The sequence below is a fragment of the Crocodylus porosus genome, unplaced genomic scaffold, assembly GCF_001723895.1.
Source record: "Crocodylus porosus isolate Cpor-Errol unplaced genomic scaffold, CroPor_comp1, whole genome shotgun sequence".
In the NCBI taxonomy this organism is placed as follows: domain Eukaryota; kingdom Metazoa; phylum Chordata; order Crocodylia; family Crocodylidae; genus Crocodylus; species Crocodylus porosus.
Window position 1 is genome coordinate 5,081,953 of NW_017728932.1, and position 16,922 is coordinate 5,098,874.

The 16,922-nt window shown below is 45.5% G+C and overlaps 1 protein-coding gene across 1 annotated transcript in view; it reads left to right on the forward strand.

The window, feature by feature from the left end:
* Window positions 1–16,304, forward strand: part of NCF1 (neutrophil cytosolic factor 1) — a 23,156-nt gene extending 6,852 nt beyond the window's left edge. Inside the window, exons 4-11 of the mRNA XM_019545480.1 lie at window positions 3,547–3,712; window positions 4,094–4,149; window positions 4,980–5,102; window positions 7,054–7,161; window positions 10,622–10,739; window positions 11,897–12,004; window positions 14,283–14,425; window positions 15,533–16,304. Coding sequence (XP_019401025.1) covers window positions 3,547–3,712; window positions 4,094–4,149; window positions 4,980–5,102; window positions 7,054–7,161; window positions 10,622–10,739; window positions 11,897–12,004; window positions 14,283–14,425; window positions 15,533–15,651 — 941 coding nt within the window. The 3' untranslated portion in view covers window positions 15,652–16,304. The remainder of the gene's footprint in view (window positions 1–3,546; window positions 3,713–4,093; window positions 4,150–4,979; window positions 5,103–7,053; window positions 7,162–10,621; window positions 10,740–11,896; window positions 12,005–14,282; window positions 14,426–15,532) is intronic.
* The last annotated feature ends 618 nt before the right edge of the window (window positions 16,305–16,922 follow it).

Here is a 16,922-nt window from a genome sequence, read left to right on the forward strand (position 1 = left end):
GATCCACTGGTTGGTGACTATTGCTTTAATTAGAGCAGCTCTTAGAGCCACTCTAATTAAAGTGCCCGCCCCCCCACCCGAGTATGTGTATAAATGCCCATGGGGGGTCTAGGTTGGTAGGTCTAGAAGCTCTCATATTTATTCTGTATTTCCTCATAGTTACAGCTCCATAAGCATTGGCAGGTGCACTATCTCTTCTTGTGTCAATTTTGTGGCAGCAGTGGGTACTTGGGGGTAAATTGAGACGCTTTAGTTAAAACAAATAAATGCAATTAACTGCATTTGTGCTGGACGCTTCCCAAACCGTCAGGTTGGAAACCACCATGGCCTGTAGGCCCAGCTCTGGCAGGGGTAGGCAGAGCACCATGCTTATAGGGAGATGCCTGCATCTTACGCTGCAGAGAGAGCATTGACACACACCCAAGTGCAGCCCTAGGCAGCTCTTGCCCTTGCAACCTAGTGATGATGCAAACAACTGCTGTAAAAAGCACGCAGGTGCTGCTGAGATAAACCTTGGCAGGCAAAGAGCTTGTCTGTTCATCCCTGTGCCTTGCAGCCGAGGCACAGTGTGGGGAAGCAAAAGATCAGGGTTCTGTCACCAACCTTGGCTGGTTTCCCTCTTTTTGCGTGTCATTATTGTCTGTCTGTGATTGTGGAGGCTAGTTCATTAGCACTTTGGAGATGGTGAATGCCTGGAATAACCGGTGTTCAAGCAGAGCAGCAATTCGAATACCATGCTGCTTCCATTCAAATCAATGGGAGTTTTCCCACTGCCTTGTTAGAAAGCTAGACCAAGGTACCAGGCATCTTCTCTGGCATTGATTCAAGTGGCCCTTGAGCAATTACAAGCCAACAGCTAACAGTGCTGACATGGACATTAGAGTTGACTGGAGAATGCCCCTCTGGGCTCCTCTGTACTTTCCTGTGGCATGTTAATTTTGCATGGGTTTGCACATTCTAGCAGTTTCATTTCATTTCCTAGCATCCTATCTTGCGCAACAGAGTTGGTGGGTGTAGTTGCATTTGTTTTTATGTGTTTCTGGGCTGTGGGTTATGTGCGTTTGTCATTGTTTTTCCTTCCTTGCTTGTGAAGGATTTCATCATTAAATGCAGAAGAGCAGATGGTAGGGTAAACTGATGCTTGCTTCTGGTGAGAGCTGAGTTAATCATGAAACATAGGGAGAGTGAAGTGGACCAGTGTCCATCTCTGTAGCTGCTCCTGATGCACAGAGATACTCGGCTCTACTGTGAAGCTGTTGTTAGGGTTGTGCTGAAGAGGGAATGTCCGAGTCTGAAAAATTGTAAGGGCTGCTGTACAATGAAGAGCGCTGGTTGTGACTGAAGAGCACCGGTGAAGCATGAGACTCATTGAACTTCCAGACGAAACCCATGTGCACCTTCCTAAGTTATATGAGCACAGAAATGTCTTCCTTGCACACTGAAGGATAGTGATGGCTGAGAGGGAGTTGGGAACCTACATCTGCTTACCCCTGCTGCCACTCCCCCACTGTTTTGTTACCTGTATATTTGCAGAGCAACTGGCAGGAAACCAGGCTTGGCTATAAACAGCAAAGGAGTTATTACACTGTTCTGCAGCATTGCTACTTCAGGGTTCAATGTCCTGAAGTTACAGCAACCCAGCAAACCAATTGGTGAAAGTCTGCTTCATTTTGTATGTCTCCTGTGTTTCATAAGAGGCTCTGACAGTGTGTTTTGTATTGTACAAGACATGAAGGAAATGAGTCGTGGTCTGCAGAGCTTAAAATCTGATGAGTGTTTTCTGCACAGGGATAGTTATAGGTTGATTTGTGCATTGATTACAGCTCAGAGCTATGGGAGCAGAGGGGAACTGAGTGATTCTGCCCAAGTAGACATCTAAGCAGGAGCAGAGCTTTTTGGCCAATATAACCTCCAGGGAGGAGGAGGAACTAGAGTTCCTGGCAGGGGTTAATATAATCCTTCTATCTGATGACCATAAAAGTCAGAGGGGAATTGTCTTGGTTTCCTCCTACAGGAACAACACCCCGGTCCTATGAGGTTCAACAAATAGATATCACAGAGCCAGGGGCCTCTGAGAGGCCCACGCCAGTCAGATTCATTGTTAAGCAGCCAAGCTGCACGTATCCACCGTACGTTACGATTCTGAGACCCTGCCACCTGGGCAGCTCATAACTCACCACGTATTTATAACATTAATTTCCCTAAATGCACACAATGAGCCCAAGCGAGAGCAGAGTATTTTAGAAATCTGAGGAACTGAAAGTCCCCTGCTGGCTAATAAATTAGTTTGGTGATTGTATGAGATCATCGCTTATGGCTGCATTGGTGTCCTTCTAGGTGGTAAGGAGAATGAGCTGGTCGGTTCATTTTCCTATGCAAACACACTGGGCTATGAGGCAGATGCATTTCCTCCTAGCCTGTAGTAACTGTGCATTGCTCTGCTTTGCTGGCAACCCTGCTGCAGTTCTAAAGAATCGGCACTTGTGCATGAGCCCAACAGCACTTCTTCTTAACTCTTATCTGCAACCAGTATTTAAAATACCAGGAAGTTTAGCAACAAGCCCAGATGAGTTATCAGCTTTGTTCCTCCAGACCTGATCACCCCTTGGTTTTGAGGAAGTATTATTTGAATTATGAAATGTCAGAGGTTCAGGTATCTTGGTCAGCAGGCTTGGGCCCTTCTCCCATCACCAAGTCTGGATTAGGATCACCCTGGCTGTTAAAACCATATGGCCATTCCCTGGCTTTGGAACCGACCGATCAAGCTTCCTTGGACCATAGGACAAGAGCATTGCCTCTGCAGCTGACAGTCTTTTTCTGACTCGATAACCCACAGGAAGATGTCAGGCTTAATCTTGTGGGGATGTTCTCCGCCTTTTTGAGATTAATAATGGGCCTTTTTGCTGTGATCTATACTGCCCTCCACAACAGACTTCTTCTGAGTGAGTCCTTTCTCTCTCTCAGTTTCAATGCAGAGTTCCTGTCTTGGTGCAGCATGAGCAATTGTCCCAGGTGTTTGCAAACTGGGGAACTTCATGCTGTGGCTTCAGAGCTGCTTTAAAATCAGTGCCTTTTTTACAATGGCTCTCTGAAAATGAATAGAGAGGACACATTTTTCTCAAGTGCTAGTGAGGCTTTCTCTACGTGCCAACTTTCTGCAGTCAGCAATAACTGCTGCCGTGGAAAATGTTGCCTGTAGTGTCTGAGGAGGCGGGTTTGGGACGCTCCTAAATGCTGTTACCGCTTCAGTTGTCAAAGGGCAATTGGAATGGACAGTAACTAAAGCTCTGAACAATGTGTGGTGCTTTCCAGCTCTGTGTGAGGAGGACGTGAGGCAGAGGTTGTAACAACCAGATTTTGCACCTGGCCAGCAGCAGCAATGGCTCCCATTCCTGTGCCCCTGCTAAGTGGGCACCCAGGGCTTGTGTTTTGGTGACCACCCTAGTTACGCCACTGATATGAGGTATCTCGCTGCAGCTGTAGACTGAAGGCACAGCCAGCTTTAAAAAAATACATCTGAGTTTGCTCCTTTCATCTCCTTTCTAGCACCAAAGTGGTTTGATGGCCACAAATCCACGCAGAACAGGCAAGGCACACTTACTGAATACTGCTACACCTTGGTGAATCTGCCGCGCAAGATTTCCAGATGCCCGCATGTGCTGACCTTCTTCAAAGTCAGGCCTGATGACTTGAACCCACCTACAGACAGTCTGTGAGTATAATCTCTTCCACTCACAGTCCCTTTGCCTCTTGCCATACACCCCTTTCTACACATCTTTCTGGAGGCTTGCTTTTGCCTTTCTCTTATTGTGTTATTATGATCCCCGTTTTAAAGACAGCAAAACTGAAGCACAGAAGAGCTCCAGTTATACTGGCTGTTCTTGTCAGAGCTCTGTGCTCAAACTGTCACACACCAAAAGATTTAAATACAGCATTTCATCCACTCAGAAACACCATTATTAAAGTGTTCCTTGTTGCAAATGTCACTTCGCCATTTATATGGAGGAAGGGGACAGCTCTCACTGACAGGAATGGAAAGGAAACCGGCAGTCACTCCAGTGCCCTTACGTGGGCTTTGTTGTCATTTATTTAGGATCAAGAAACCTGAGACGTTTCTGTTGCCAAAGGACTCCAAGCAAAACTTAACAGGTAAGAGAGCGCTGTGATTGCTGCAAGGCTGACAAGCAGCTCGGTGTCTAAGTCGCAGCAAGCATGGGGTCCCAGTAATACCCAAGGAACATGCCCACAGAATCCCCTCCAGAGTAGGAGTGTGTCTTGGGCAGTGCTGGGGAACCCATCCTGGAATGTGGTTCGGTGACTTGCCCCTCAGTGCAGTGGGGCCAGGACTGGGGTCATGGCCAAATGGATTTCTGCAACCACAAAAGTTCCATGGTCTAGTTTCGTGGTCAGGCTGCGTCTCCCTTCTGCACTCAGCACCTGTCCGCCCAGCAGCTGGTGGATCTGCAAGCCCCTGCTTATTACACAGGTGCACTTTGTCTGCTGTTTCATTGCTCCAGCAGCTCACAGTGGATTTCCTCTCCCCGGAGAACTAGAATGCCTGTGCACAACCATGTGGCAGGACCAGATTGCTCAGGGCAGCACAATGTGGGTGGCAGCTTGTGCCTGAATGCTGGCAGCCTCTGATGGGCAAGCACTGCCTGGGTTACTGGTGGTCTGTCCACTATATTAAATCCCAGAGTTAGCTGCTGGATGCTGTGCTATGAATATGAAGAATGCAGGGTTCCTAAGAGCTGCCGGTCACTGTGGCTGTCTTGATAATGTTATTAAAATTCCTGCTGCCCTTTTTTTTTCATTCTCAAAGTTCCTCAAACTTCACAAAAACACTAGAGCTGGCCTCACCTACTAGAGATTGAGTGGCTTTGGCACTTCCCACTGAGTTGGGTAGAGCTGGGCTGCTGCACTGCTGGATGGGAAGTAGCTAAAGGAACTCGTCAAATTCTCCTCCTTCTCTCCTGCAGATATCACTGGTCCCATCATCCTGCAGACATACCGTGCAATCAGTGACTACGAGAAGAACTCCAAATCTGAGATGGCTATCAAAGCGGGGGATTTGGTGGATATTGTGGAGAAGAGTGAAAGTGGTAAAAGCTTCTGGCTCTGTAAAGGCACTTCAGTTGCATTGTGCTGAGTTTACCAGGCCTGGGTTATTGTTTCAGCCCATGGCAAAGGGAAAGACCAGGACCTGTGCTTGGCTTTAAGGCTCAAGGGAGTTTGGCCACATTTAGGCTGCCAACTTGCTGCACCTGGCAGCACTGCTCTCAAACATGGTGCATGGGTCTACCCGTCCTAACTCACAGACCAACAGTGGTGCAGCCACATCTGCACAGCACTGACAACAAGCTCAGTTTGCAGTTGAGACATGGTCTTCAAGTTACAGAGACCTTTTGGGGAGGGGTCAGCCTCTAGTTCTATCAAATTCTTTTAGCAGAGGCAGCTTGAGTAGGGTCGAGATCTAAACGTACCGGGGTTGCATTCCTGGCCTAGCCACTTACTTGTTTGGTGGCCTTGGACAGTTTTTCATAAGCCCAGTTCATCCCTGCTCCAGCACTGAGCCAGAGCAGGGATGAGGCACCTTTCTCATGCCTTTGAGCTGTTAGAACCACAGCTGGTGGGTTGGACTCCGTCGCTGCCAGGATGTCTCCCACGCTCGTGTTTACTCTGCTGTAACTATAGCCATCCGCCCACAGCCCTCAGGGAGGGGGCATCACCATCCAGTGTGTCTAAATAGAAGATAACATCACCATCCTCCTTCCTGAGGGTGAGGTTGCAGAATATTGTTTGTGCAATGTTCTGAACTTGCAATGTGTTATCGGCTTCCTCTGGTGGGTCTTGTGGGCAGCGCTGTGCTTATTTTGTGCATAGCATACAGTGCTGTCAGGTCGCAGCCCATGACTGAGGCTCGTGGGAGAGCAAGCTTGATGACAGGGAATGATTTGAGAGAGCCAGCCAACCAGGTCTGAAAGAGCAGAGCCCTTGGAAAAGGCAGCCCTTTTAGGGTGGTGGGGATGGGAAGACACCACATGTTTCCGCATGATAGTAGATTTCGACCAGTAAGACAGCCTGAGAAAATCCATGGAGTTCCTTGCATGAGTCATAGGGAGGTGGTTGCTGTCACAGGAGAAAAAAATAGCATGAAGTATATGATCCTCATGCTTGGCGCGTGACAACAACTTCCCACATTTTGTTTTCATGCGGGTTGACACCCGAACCCCTATTCCTAAATCATGTTATCCAAGAAGATATGGGGGCAAACACCAATGGCTTTCCATCCACAACCATTGGCTCACTGTGCATGATTTATGGGTCGCCATGGGGCTGTTTAGTACACCTGGAGCGTACTCCCTTGCACCGTATTGCCTCTTTCAGACGCACCTTCATGACTTGTCCTACAAGCCATTAGAAAATACATGGGCCAGTTTTTGTTGAGTCCTATTCAAGGTTTGATAGACTATTAATAGCATTCTAGACATGCTCTGCTCATGAACAGTGACAGGAACCATATATAAAATGTGGGGGCTCAATGAATATACGTACTTCCTCTTTTTTTCTGTCCTCTGGTTTGCCTGCCACTAAAAGACACTCAGACATAAATGCATCTTTATTTCATCCCGGAGGTGGCTGCCTTTCAGTGAAGCCCAAGCTGGTTGCTGCATTCAGATTTGGCGGTCAGGAACTGCTAGGAGGAAGGGCAGTTTATACGTAGCAGTTGCCTAATAATCACAAAGGGAAATACAATCACAAGTAGTTTTCAAGGGCATTAAATGTAGCGTTAGGACTCTAATGCCATAGAACAGAGCCCTGTATTGTCAGATGACAGCCCTTGCTTTATATATTCACTGGTATAAAAAATGCCCAGCAGCTCCACCTCACTTGTATCTTCTGACGCAGAGGTGGTAAAAGCAGAATGGAGGTTTTGTCCACACTTGGAAATGTACTAGTGTAGCTCTTCCCGATGAGTTATTTGGGAATAGTCCTCATTGTAGAAGCTCTGCATCTGGATTGAGTAGCAATGCGCTGTTGTGTGCGTTACAGGCTGGTGGTTCTGTCAGCTAAAGAATAAACGGGGTTGGGTCCCAGCTGCCTACCTGGAGCCCGTGGATGGTCCTGATGAGTCTGAAGAGCAAGAGCCCAACTATGCAGGTAAGAATATATCATGCCAACTAGCCACATAGTCGGATTGTTAATCCCTTGTGGACATCTCCTTAGTACTTCTGAGCAGGGTGTTGGAATAACGCAGGTAGAATCTTTTTACATCCTGCCCTGGAGTCGGAAGGTGCAGAAAGGTCAGATTGCGTTGCAAGTTGCTTTGCTCTTTTATAGACTCTTGGCATTTGTAGCCACAAAGGCTCTTAAGTCGTGTCTCACAGTGACTCATGATTGTGGGCGTATTTCCAGCAGAGTGACTTCTTGTTCTTTATTCTGACCGCAGGATTAAGGAGCTAATAAACAGCCAGCCTGGTTGACTCATGATACTTTTATTACCTGCATCTGGCCTGGCTGCATTGGCTAGCATTTCTAAAACTTTCAGCTAAAAGTCAGGCCCAGAGGAAATTCTGCTACATAAATGCACCCCAATTATTTTTTTTAAATATTTTTTTCTTTTATTTTTTCTGAACACAAATCCAGAACCATATAAAAACATAACCAGATAAAGAACAGTAGAACAAAAACACATTTGGGATATAACTTGTAGTCCTCTACATAAATGTTCCAGTGACTTCCCACAAAGTCACTGTCCATCAGGTTTTGCTCCTGTTGCCTTTTCATTTTTTAACAGACTTCTGTCTCCATGTTGCAAATTAATTATGATGCTTTTCTTTCAGATAGTCAAAGCGTGGAAACTGGGTGGCATAAAAATCCTCATACTTAACTTTTAGTGTAGTGGGAAGATTCTTTATGGTGAATATGTATGGTATTCTCCCTGACTTGATGGGGATTCCTGTTTCCAAGATTCTAGCAATCACATTGACAGCTGCTGAGATGAGGTGGACGCACAGAGATTTGTAGTAATCCATAGCTGGAAGCTTGGCAGATATCCCAAGAAGGAAAAAAATGGTTGAAGGGTGGGGGAACCACAATCCAGTTACTACATTAATGTTTTATTTTCTGGAAGATATCCAGAAACCCTGTACATAAGGGTAGTTCCACCACGTATGTATGGTAGTACTTTTTTGCGTGTGACCCTCCCAGCAAGCTAGAAATATCATTTGGATATTTTAAATCTAGATGGAGTAAGATACGATCAATGCAGTAATTTGACCAAAGTCTGTCTTGTTGCCAGAGACAAGGGGGCAGAGTGTGGGTGTTTGTCCATGATTTTGCTCTCCAATTCCGCAGTTATGTACCTAAGACACTCCCAGTTTTTAACATATGTGGCTGGAGATTTGCTGTTATAGGGTTCAACTGCTGCAGAACTTTTGGTTAAAATAGCCTTAGCTGAGGAAAAATCAAAGTGTCCTTTTAATCACAGCTGGAGAACAAGTAAAATAGGTTTTTTCCTATTAGATTGTGTTGAAAACCTTCTTACCTGCATATTCTGGAATTTATTGCATGGATCATCCAATATTACATTTATTGCATCAAAAGAAATACTTTCATTGCAAAATAATTGTGCCAGGTACCTTATTGTCCGTTGCTCTTATTCTGTTCCTGCGATGACTGCTAAATTAAAAATCTAAAGCCTAGGAATAATAATGGGGGTGTAGGCATTATCCATTTCCACATCATCTAGGGCAGCAGTTCCCAAACTCTGAACAGATTCTGCACCACCAATTTAAAATGATACAACCTTAAGTACCACCAGCAAACTTTTGTCGTATAAAGTAATTATAATAAATCTGTTAATGTGTATCGCTGACAGGTTGTCTGCGTAGGACTGGTGGTACCTGTACCATAGATCTAGGGCCACTGAACTTAGGTAGGGTAATGCAAAAGTACATTACTTTCCATATCAGCCCATGGAGTGTTTTGTGGTGGATTACACTACATTTCTGTGGTTCTAAGTGTGACTGCTCAGTGGTGCTTTTTAAAATGAGCAGCACTGAGTCTCCCGTCTTTTCTGTTCTCTACCATTAGTTTCCCATTGATTCTGGGCTTTTTTATTTTGCCACACAAAGTTTTCATGAATTTTTTGCAGCCATTTACAAAATATTACTGGCAACCTTTTGGGCAAGGTTGACATCATATGTAACATTTTGGCAGGACCATCCTCTTCACGGGATCAGTGCTGCTTATCCAGCTTCTTAGAAGGTTTTACCAAGAATGTAGTTCTTTCTGAACCTGTTCAGTGAGATGTAAAAAGTTTGTTTAGTCTAACCACTTGGGATCTTCTGTAATTTTAGTTCCAAGGTATTTTATTTCAGTGTGTTCCACTTTAAATGGGATTATACTCTCTAGAGATCTCTAATCACTATCCATTTTAGCAGAAACCAATGCAGAGGATTTATAATAGTTCATTTTCTATTCTGAGAGCTTGCCATAGGCTGCAGTAGTTCCTACAACTTTAGGTATTGATCTGCTTGCGCGCACACACCCCATTTGCAAAAATGCAACCTTATGCTTTCCTCCTCCCAAAATAACTCCCTTGATATCTTTGTTTTCTCTGATGCTTTGCGCTAGTGGTTCAAAGTCTATATTAAACAACAGTAGACAGCAAGGACAGTCCTGTCTGGTACCTCTCTCTGGCTGTAAAGGCTCAGTGAGATTAATGTTGATTAGAATCTGCGATTCAGGTTCTTTGTAAATAGCAGCACGCCAAATAACAAAATTCCCAGTAAATCCCATTTTACTCTCAGTCTCAAATAAAAAAAGGCCATTCAATCCTGTCAAATACCTTTTCTACATTTAATGAAACAATTAGCTGTTGGACTTCAGTGTTCCTTCTTTGTTGTATTATTTTTATGATTCTTCTGACGTCATCCAATACAAATCTGCCAGGGATAAAATCCAATTTGGCCTTGATGCCAATCCATTTTGGCCAGCACACCAATAACAGCATTTAATTCGCTGGCTAAAGTTTTTTTTTTAGGTTTTTTTTTAAATCTACATTGAAAAGCATTATGGGCCTGTAATTTTCACATTCTTTTTATCTCTGCCTTCTTTATGACAAAGGGTGATGGCTTAGAAGTTTTGGGGTTGTTCTTTGGATTTCAGTATGTGATTATAGCACTTGTTAAAGATGGTGGCAATTTATTTCAAGTATAGTTTATAGAAATCACTTGGGTAGCCATCTGGGCCTGAGGCATTGTTATTAGGAAAGGATATAGTGCTTTCCAGGATTTCATGTGGTGGAACTTTTTATTTAATTCCGACCTGTGTGCATTACTCAAGGAGGGTAAGTTAATTTACATGGGAAACTACCTGATGTGCTAGGGTCTGAGGAAGTTCACGGAGTTTTGTATATGCCGTAGAATCCTGCTTTCATTTCTTCCTCCCTTATTAGGATACTACCCAGTCTACTACCGTGTTTTCTTTCTCTGCCTCAGTTACCCCAAAGTCCTACTTTCGATCGCTGGAGAGGTCCTCTCTGGAGGTCTTGGTGCTATGCTAGCACTCCATACGCCTTTTTGAGGCTTCCTTAGTTCTATTTTCTTGTGTGCAGGTGAACTCTACATTGTCAGAAAAAGCTACACAGCGACTGAGGAGGATGAGATGTCTCTGAAGGAGGGAGACACTATTGAAGTCATCCATAAGCTACTTGATGGCTGGTGGGTTGTCAGGTAAGGGTCACAGTCAGGTTGAAGGCATCAAGGATGAGTGAAGCTTGTTCGACAAGCTTTAGATAAAGCACCCCCAGTGCCGTTTTGAAACCTGGGGACGCTGATACACAAGATGCTCTGGGCTCTCAGACCTGCTCTAATTAAAGCATCCTTCCTTCCCTCCACACTCCTGAAGCATGTGTAAAAACGCCCATAGAATCATAGAGAAGTAAGGCTGGAAGGGACCTCCAGAGGTCATTCGGGTCAACTCCCTGCCTGAGCCAGGATCATCTTTATCCAAACCATCCCATACAAACCATAATCTAGACTCTACATAAAACTACCATTAACTCTGACACAGGACAGACCTAACACCCTAACCTTCCACAGGTAAAGCAGGGGAACTGCGGCAGCCAATGTCCTGCTTCTATGAAATGTTGTCAAGAAATGCTCAAAAGATTCCAGATAGAGGGCCATGGCCCCCGCTATGAAGGAAGGCAAAAACTCCTCACAGTCCATACCAATCTGACCATGGGGTAAAATTCCTTCCTGACCCCAAATATGACGATTGGTTGGACCCTGAGCAGAGGGGCAAGACCCTCTAGTCAGGAACTTCCAGCTTTGCTGTTAGCAGGAGCACTGCTGAAGTCAAAGTCCCCAGCCTTGGCTTTAGCCAACACCCAGTGGCTCTGAGAGAGGCTTAAAAACACCCTGATGCATGTAGCAGAAAGGGGGAGAAGGGGCAACCAGCAAACCCCAGAAGCATGGGAAACACCCATAATAGAATATAGGTATAGCTACACCTAGATCATCCCTGACCAGTAACTGTTCAACCTCTTTTTGAACACTTCCAGTGATGGAGAGTCCACAACTTCCCTAGGCAGCCTGTTCCACTAGGCCCTAAATGTTGTGAATCCTCCCTCACTCGACTGCTATTACCCATGCATTCTCCAGAATCAAAACACTTTGTTATTAAAGCATCTGTAGAGACGTTGTGAGAGACAATGAGGAAGAGAGGCAGGTTGCTGTATTGATGGTTGCCACCCTTTGTGCCACCAAGCATGTCAAAAATAATTCACCCAGAACTGCTGCACTGTTGAAGGTGGGGAAAGGGTATGGATGCACTTTTGCCATGGCAAAGGAGCTGTCATGGTGAACAAGGTTGTTTTGTACCCCAGGAAGGATGCAACCACTGGCTATTACCCCTCCATGTATCTGCAGAAGTCTGGAGAAGAAAACAACCCTGCAAAGAACCAGATGAGGAACAAAGGTGTCCCCCCTCGAAGGTAGGATGGGAGGCAGGTTCATATTACCTTGGTTGAGCATGACAGAATGAAACCAGGCAGTGGTTTCCAGCCTAGAAATGAGGAATTGTGAGCAAGGGGAAAGGGGACTTTTTCTTGGAAGGACAGTGAGAGGTGGGCAGTGTGTCTGCAAGGTGCCTGTGCAGTCTTGACCTCTGTCAGCATTGTGGGGAGAGGAAGATGTGGAGCCTTTCTCAACACGTGCCCAGATGGCCTTCACTCCAGCTCTCTCTCTATTCAGATTTATATCTATGAGCGCTCTTGCCAAATTTCTTTTCTGGGCTAATCCTGTTTCATTTTAAAGTAGGATTTTTTTTAAAACAGCTTTCATTGAATCTTTGAAGCGCAAAGAGAGATTTGACTAATAAGAGCTGCCAAACAGCCTAATCTGATGGGAGGATTTGAGCTAATGGAAAGGATTTTATTTTTGATTAAAAAGATAAAAAGCAATAATATCTCATTAATGCTGATGCAGTGACAACTTGTGGGAAGGGCATAGTTTAAGTGCATCTTTTCTTTGCTGCGAAATACCTCTGTAATCTCTTGAATCCAGCCCTGCCAGATTGCAGATCAGTTCTCCATTGGCATAAATGAGTTTTCCATGCAGTTTTCTAGTGCCACCGTTTTCCATGCAGCCCCATTTGATTTTATACCCACTGAAGATCTGGCTCTTGATACCTCAAGGGCAGTAAACATGGGGTTTGTAACTGCGCTATTTCTACAGCACCAGTGACTGTGGCATTTTTGTCATTAAACGAAGAAGCTGGGGAGGTACTGCTAGTGAGAGAAACCTTAGTCTGAAGCAGGGGTGTCCAACCTTTCTGAGTGTGGGGCTGGATCATTAACTTTTTATCACCCAGTGGGCCAGCAAGCCAGATTCAAAGACCTCACAGGAAGTGGTATTGCATCACCACCCCCCCCCCCCCAAACGAAAGTACGGTGTTTACTTTCGTTTCCCGTCACAGCACCTTGGGCCTCAGAAAGCAGCTTGGAGGGCCGCATGGCAGCCTGCGGGCCGTATGTTGGACAAGCCTGGTCTAAAGCCTTGAGTTTGTCTTCAGTTTGGATAAGTCACCTAGATTCACTGGAATTAGTCACACAAATGAGGCCTCATGGGGTATGTAACCTTCTCTTGGGAAGAAAGCTGTTCCTGTTAGAGCAGCTGTAAAACTGGGACATGTACTTTTGTGGATGTGAGGTGTGTTGAACATTTGAGAGCGGCATAATTCTGGAGTATGGATCGTCTCGTACCCCGGTGAGAAGGGTGCAGAAAAAACAGTGACGGACAGCTGGACCCATCTGCTTGCAGCTGTTGGATACTTTGAGGAAGAAGTGAGTTGGTCCCAGTCCAGATCCCAGAGGAAAGTGCAATGGCAGCATGCCATCTTCTTCCAGCTGTGAACCTGGCACTGTCTTTGTGCTTTTTTCATTTCTCACATAAGTTTTGTTTTCATTTCTTCAGTAAGATGGGTCTGACTTGGGCAGCTATATGCTCAAAACAGTTCACAGTCATGTAGTCTAATCTCTTTCGGAGCTAGGTCCAGGTAATACTGAGGTCAAAGGGCGTTTTGCCACTGATGTCAAAGGGATAAGTATTTACGTGCATGTATGTGGATGCAAGGTTCTGGCATACATTTCTGTACGTGTGCGTGCATACGTACATGCACAAATGGATTCCTGTAGTAATTCAAGAATAGCATCCTTTGGAATCACAGCATATACCATAAAGACATGTACATGGGAGCAGTGTCATCCACTGGGTGGGACACAGGCCTTAAAGTCAGGGGATATGGCTCTGCCACTCTCCTTCCACGTGCAAGATGCTATGTGAAATCATGGGCAAGTCCTTTTATTTTGACAGGTGAAGAGGTAAAAGATCTCTGATACTTGCCTTCTTTGGCAATGTGTTTGGAGATCTGGGGATGAGCTCAGTGTTGCTATATATACAGTCTTTCTTCCCCATCCTTCACAATTACTCGTTCCTTTTCAAAGCATTGTTGTAGCAGTTGGACACTGCCTGTCAAATTTTGCACAACCCCTTGCAGAAAGCTGCCCACAGTAGCAGGCATCGATTCACTGCCCTTTTGCCAGAGATAATATGGAACAGACATCGGCTGACCAGATGAGGATGCTCTGTCCACAGCTCTGCCAGCCTGTCAAGAAGAGAAATGTCCTGTGTTGAGGAGCTTGGAGTAGGGAGATGGAGGCAGTTATGTGTACAATGGTGAAGAGCTGACATCATCTTTTTTTCTCTGTGCAGATCGACTATCCGAAATGCCAAGAGCATCCACAACCAGAGCCGGAAGCAAATCAGCCAGGAGACCTACAGGCGGAACAGCAAGATATACATGCAGAGCCGGCGGAATCTGAAGGACAATCTCCTGAACAAGACCAGCGCCATCAGTAAGTTTCAGTGCACTAGACTGATGGCCGAGGCCCCATACAGCAGGTAGCAATGAGTGTTCTGCTGCAGGAAACTCTCAGGGACCTCTTTAAACCTTGGGTTGGCAGATATCTCTGCAGTCTCTAGGCTTCCATCACCTGGAGCAGCCTGTTCAGTTCAGGGAAGGTTCATACAAAGAACTCATCACTGGGTGCTGAAGACCTTTCATTGGCACCTTAAGCAACGTGGCTGCCCATCTGTCACGTGCTGTTTGCTTTCCCATCCTCTCCCCCAGTGGGGAAAGCATGCATAGTTTTATTTTGGTAGGGCATTAGGGTTGGGCTTTCTCCATATCTGCCTGTGTATAAAAGCACACAGAAAAATATCTGACTATTTAAAAAGTGGGAGGGAACAGTTTTAAGAGGAGTCATGTGGAGAAGAGACAAACCACCTAGCTGGGGTCATTTGATCCCAGTACTCTTTCCTGCCCAGGGCAGGGGGTTGGACTCGATGATCTAATAGGTCCCTTCCAATCCTACAATCTATGAAGAGACGAATGAGGGGGGAATTTAATAGCAATTTTCAGCTACCTCAGGGGTTGTTTCAGGGAGGATGGATCTAGACTGTATTCAGTGATGGCAGATGACAGAACAAGGAAGTTGCAGCAAGGGAAGTTTAGGTTAGCTATTAGGAAGAACTTTCTCACTAGGAGGGTAGTAAAGCCCTAGAACAGGTTACCCAGAGAGGTGGCGGAAGCTCCATCCTTGGAGGTTTTCAGGACCTGGCTAGACAAAGCCTTGGCTGGGATGACCTAGTTGGGGATGGTCCTGCTTGGGGCAGGGGGTTGGACTAGATGACCTTCTGAGGTGTCTTCCCACCCTCATTTTCTATGATTCTGTGTGGCAAGAACCTACTAAATCCCATATGGTGTCATCCCGAATGTGCTATTTACATGAAAGCACTTTAAGGTCTGATTGTGCACCATTGACTTGGGTGGCATAGGATCAAAAAGGGGTTGGGGTCAAAATTCAGTGGGAGTAGGATGTTTTGCCTCCTTTCAAAGCCCCAGCCTTAGTGCACAGGTACATCTAACACGGGTGTTCATGCCCCTGTCTTTTTATTTGCAGTCGAGAACACAGAACCCACAGAAAGCAAGTCCAAGGCTCAGCCTGCCATCCCACCCCGACCCAGCAAAGCTCTCATTCTGAATCGCTGTACCGAGAGCACAAAGAGCAAGATCAACTGATCCCATGGGGCCAAAAAAACTCTGACGCTTCATCTCTGCTTGGTTTCATGTGTCATGGACACTGTCTCCAGACTGGACAGTTCTTGTGTGTAATCTCGACTCCTCTGAAACAGCCTCATGCCTCACTGAGTTTTTAGGAGGTGCAAGGCAGAGCTGCAATGCAGAACACCCTGTCAAGTTAGGGTCTGAGCTGTTCTAACCTGATGGACCAGGCTGCTGTCACTTATACCAAAGAGCTACTGGGGACTGCACTCAGTCCTTGCTTGTTCTACACAGTGACATGCAGTTTGTTACAAAGACAGGGATTGAGTAACTGTGACTCCTGTCCTTGTTATGGTAGTGGCAGATGCTTGGCACGCTACTGCTTAACTAATGCCTCCTTAATTAAATTCCTAATTGATGTATCCCTTTCTTATTTGCTCCTTTGTGCTTTGAACCTTGAGCTTGTATTGTTTGATCTGCTTTGTAATATACACAGCTTCTTTGGTGGTTCCTCCGTTATTGTAGCAAATATGTTGGTGCGTTTCATTTAGAAAGAAATGTTTGTGTGGTGTATTCTAGGGAAATGGGTCAATGGTTTTGAAAACGCCTTTTCCATGTTCTGTATCACGTCTCTCGTCAAAAAAAACAAACAAATGAACAAGTGAAAAGAGCTGCTTCATTCTGGCCTGCTTGCTTCAGCCACAAAAGCTATGTTGAAAAAAGGAAATCCTGCCCAGCAGCGCTCCTGGCGCCAGGGCTGCTGAATGTGGCAGTTGCTGAGGGTATCTTGCAAGGTATGTTAATAGCAGAGGAGATTTGCTGGGGGTAACTGGTGGCAGTGCTGGAGCGGTTTGCAGCCACAGTCTAATAAAATCCAGCTCCTTCACTCCCTCCAGTGGAAAAACACAGGCAGGGGAAAGGGAAGTGCCAGTGCAAGAGAAGGGGAGGTCTGTACCGCCCGCTGCAGCCTAGGCAGAGACGGCACTAAGCATTCAAAATATACAAGGGAATATTTGGTAGCCGTGTTGGTCTGGGACGAGAAGAAATGCAAAAAACCCGAGCGCTCCTGGTTCAGAGCTGAAACCTGTTATTAGACCAACTAAAAAAGATGGGTTTTTTGGCTTGATTTTTTTAGCTGGTCTAATAAAAGTTCTCACCGCAGAACCAGGAGCGCTGGAGTTTTGCATTTCAAAATGCAAAATATTTTTGGAAGCAGTTAATTGATGCAACACCTGCAAAACCCAAGTCACTCTGGACACTTGTTTGCATGCTTTTTTTTTTTTTTTTTT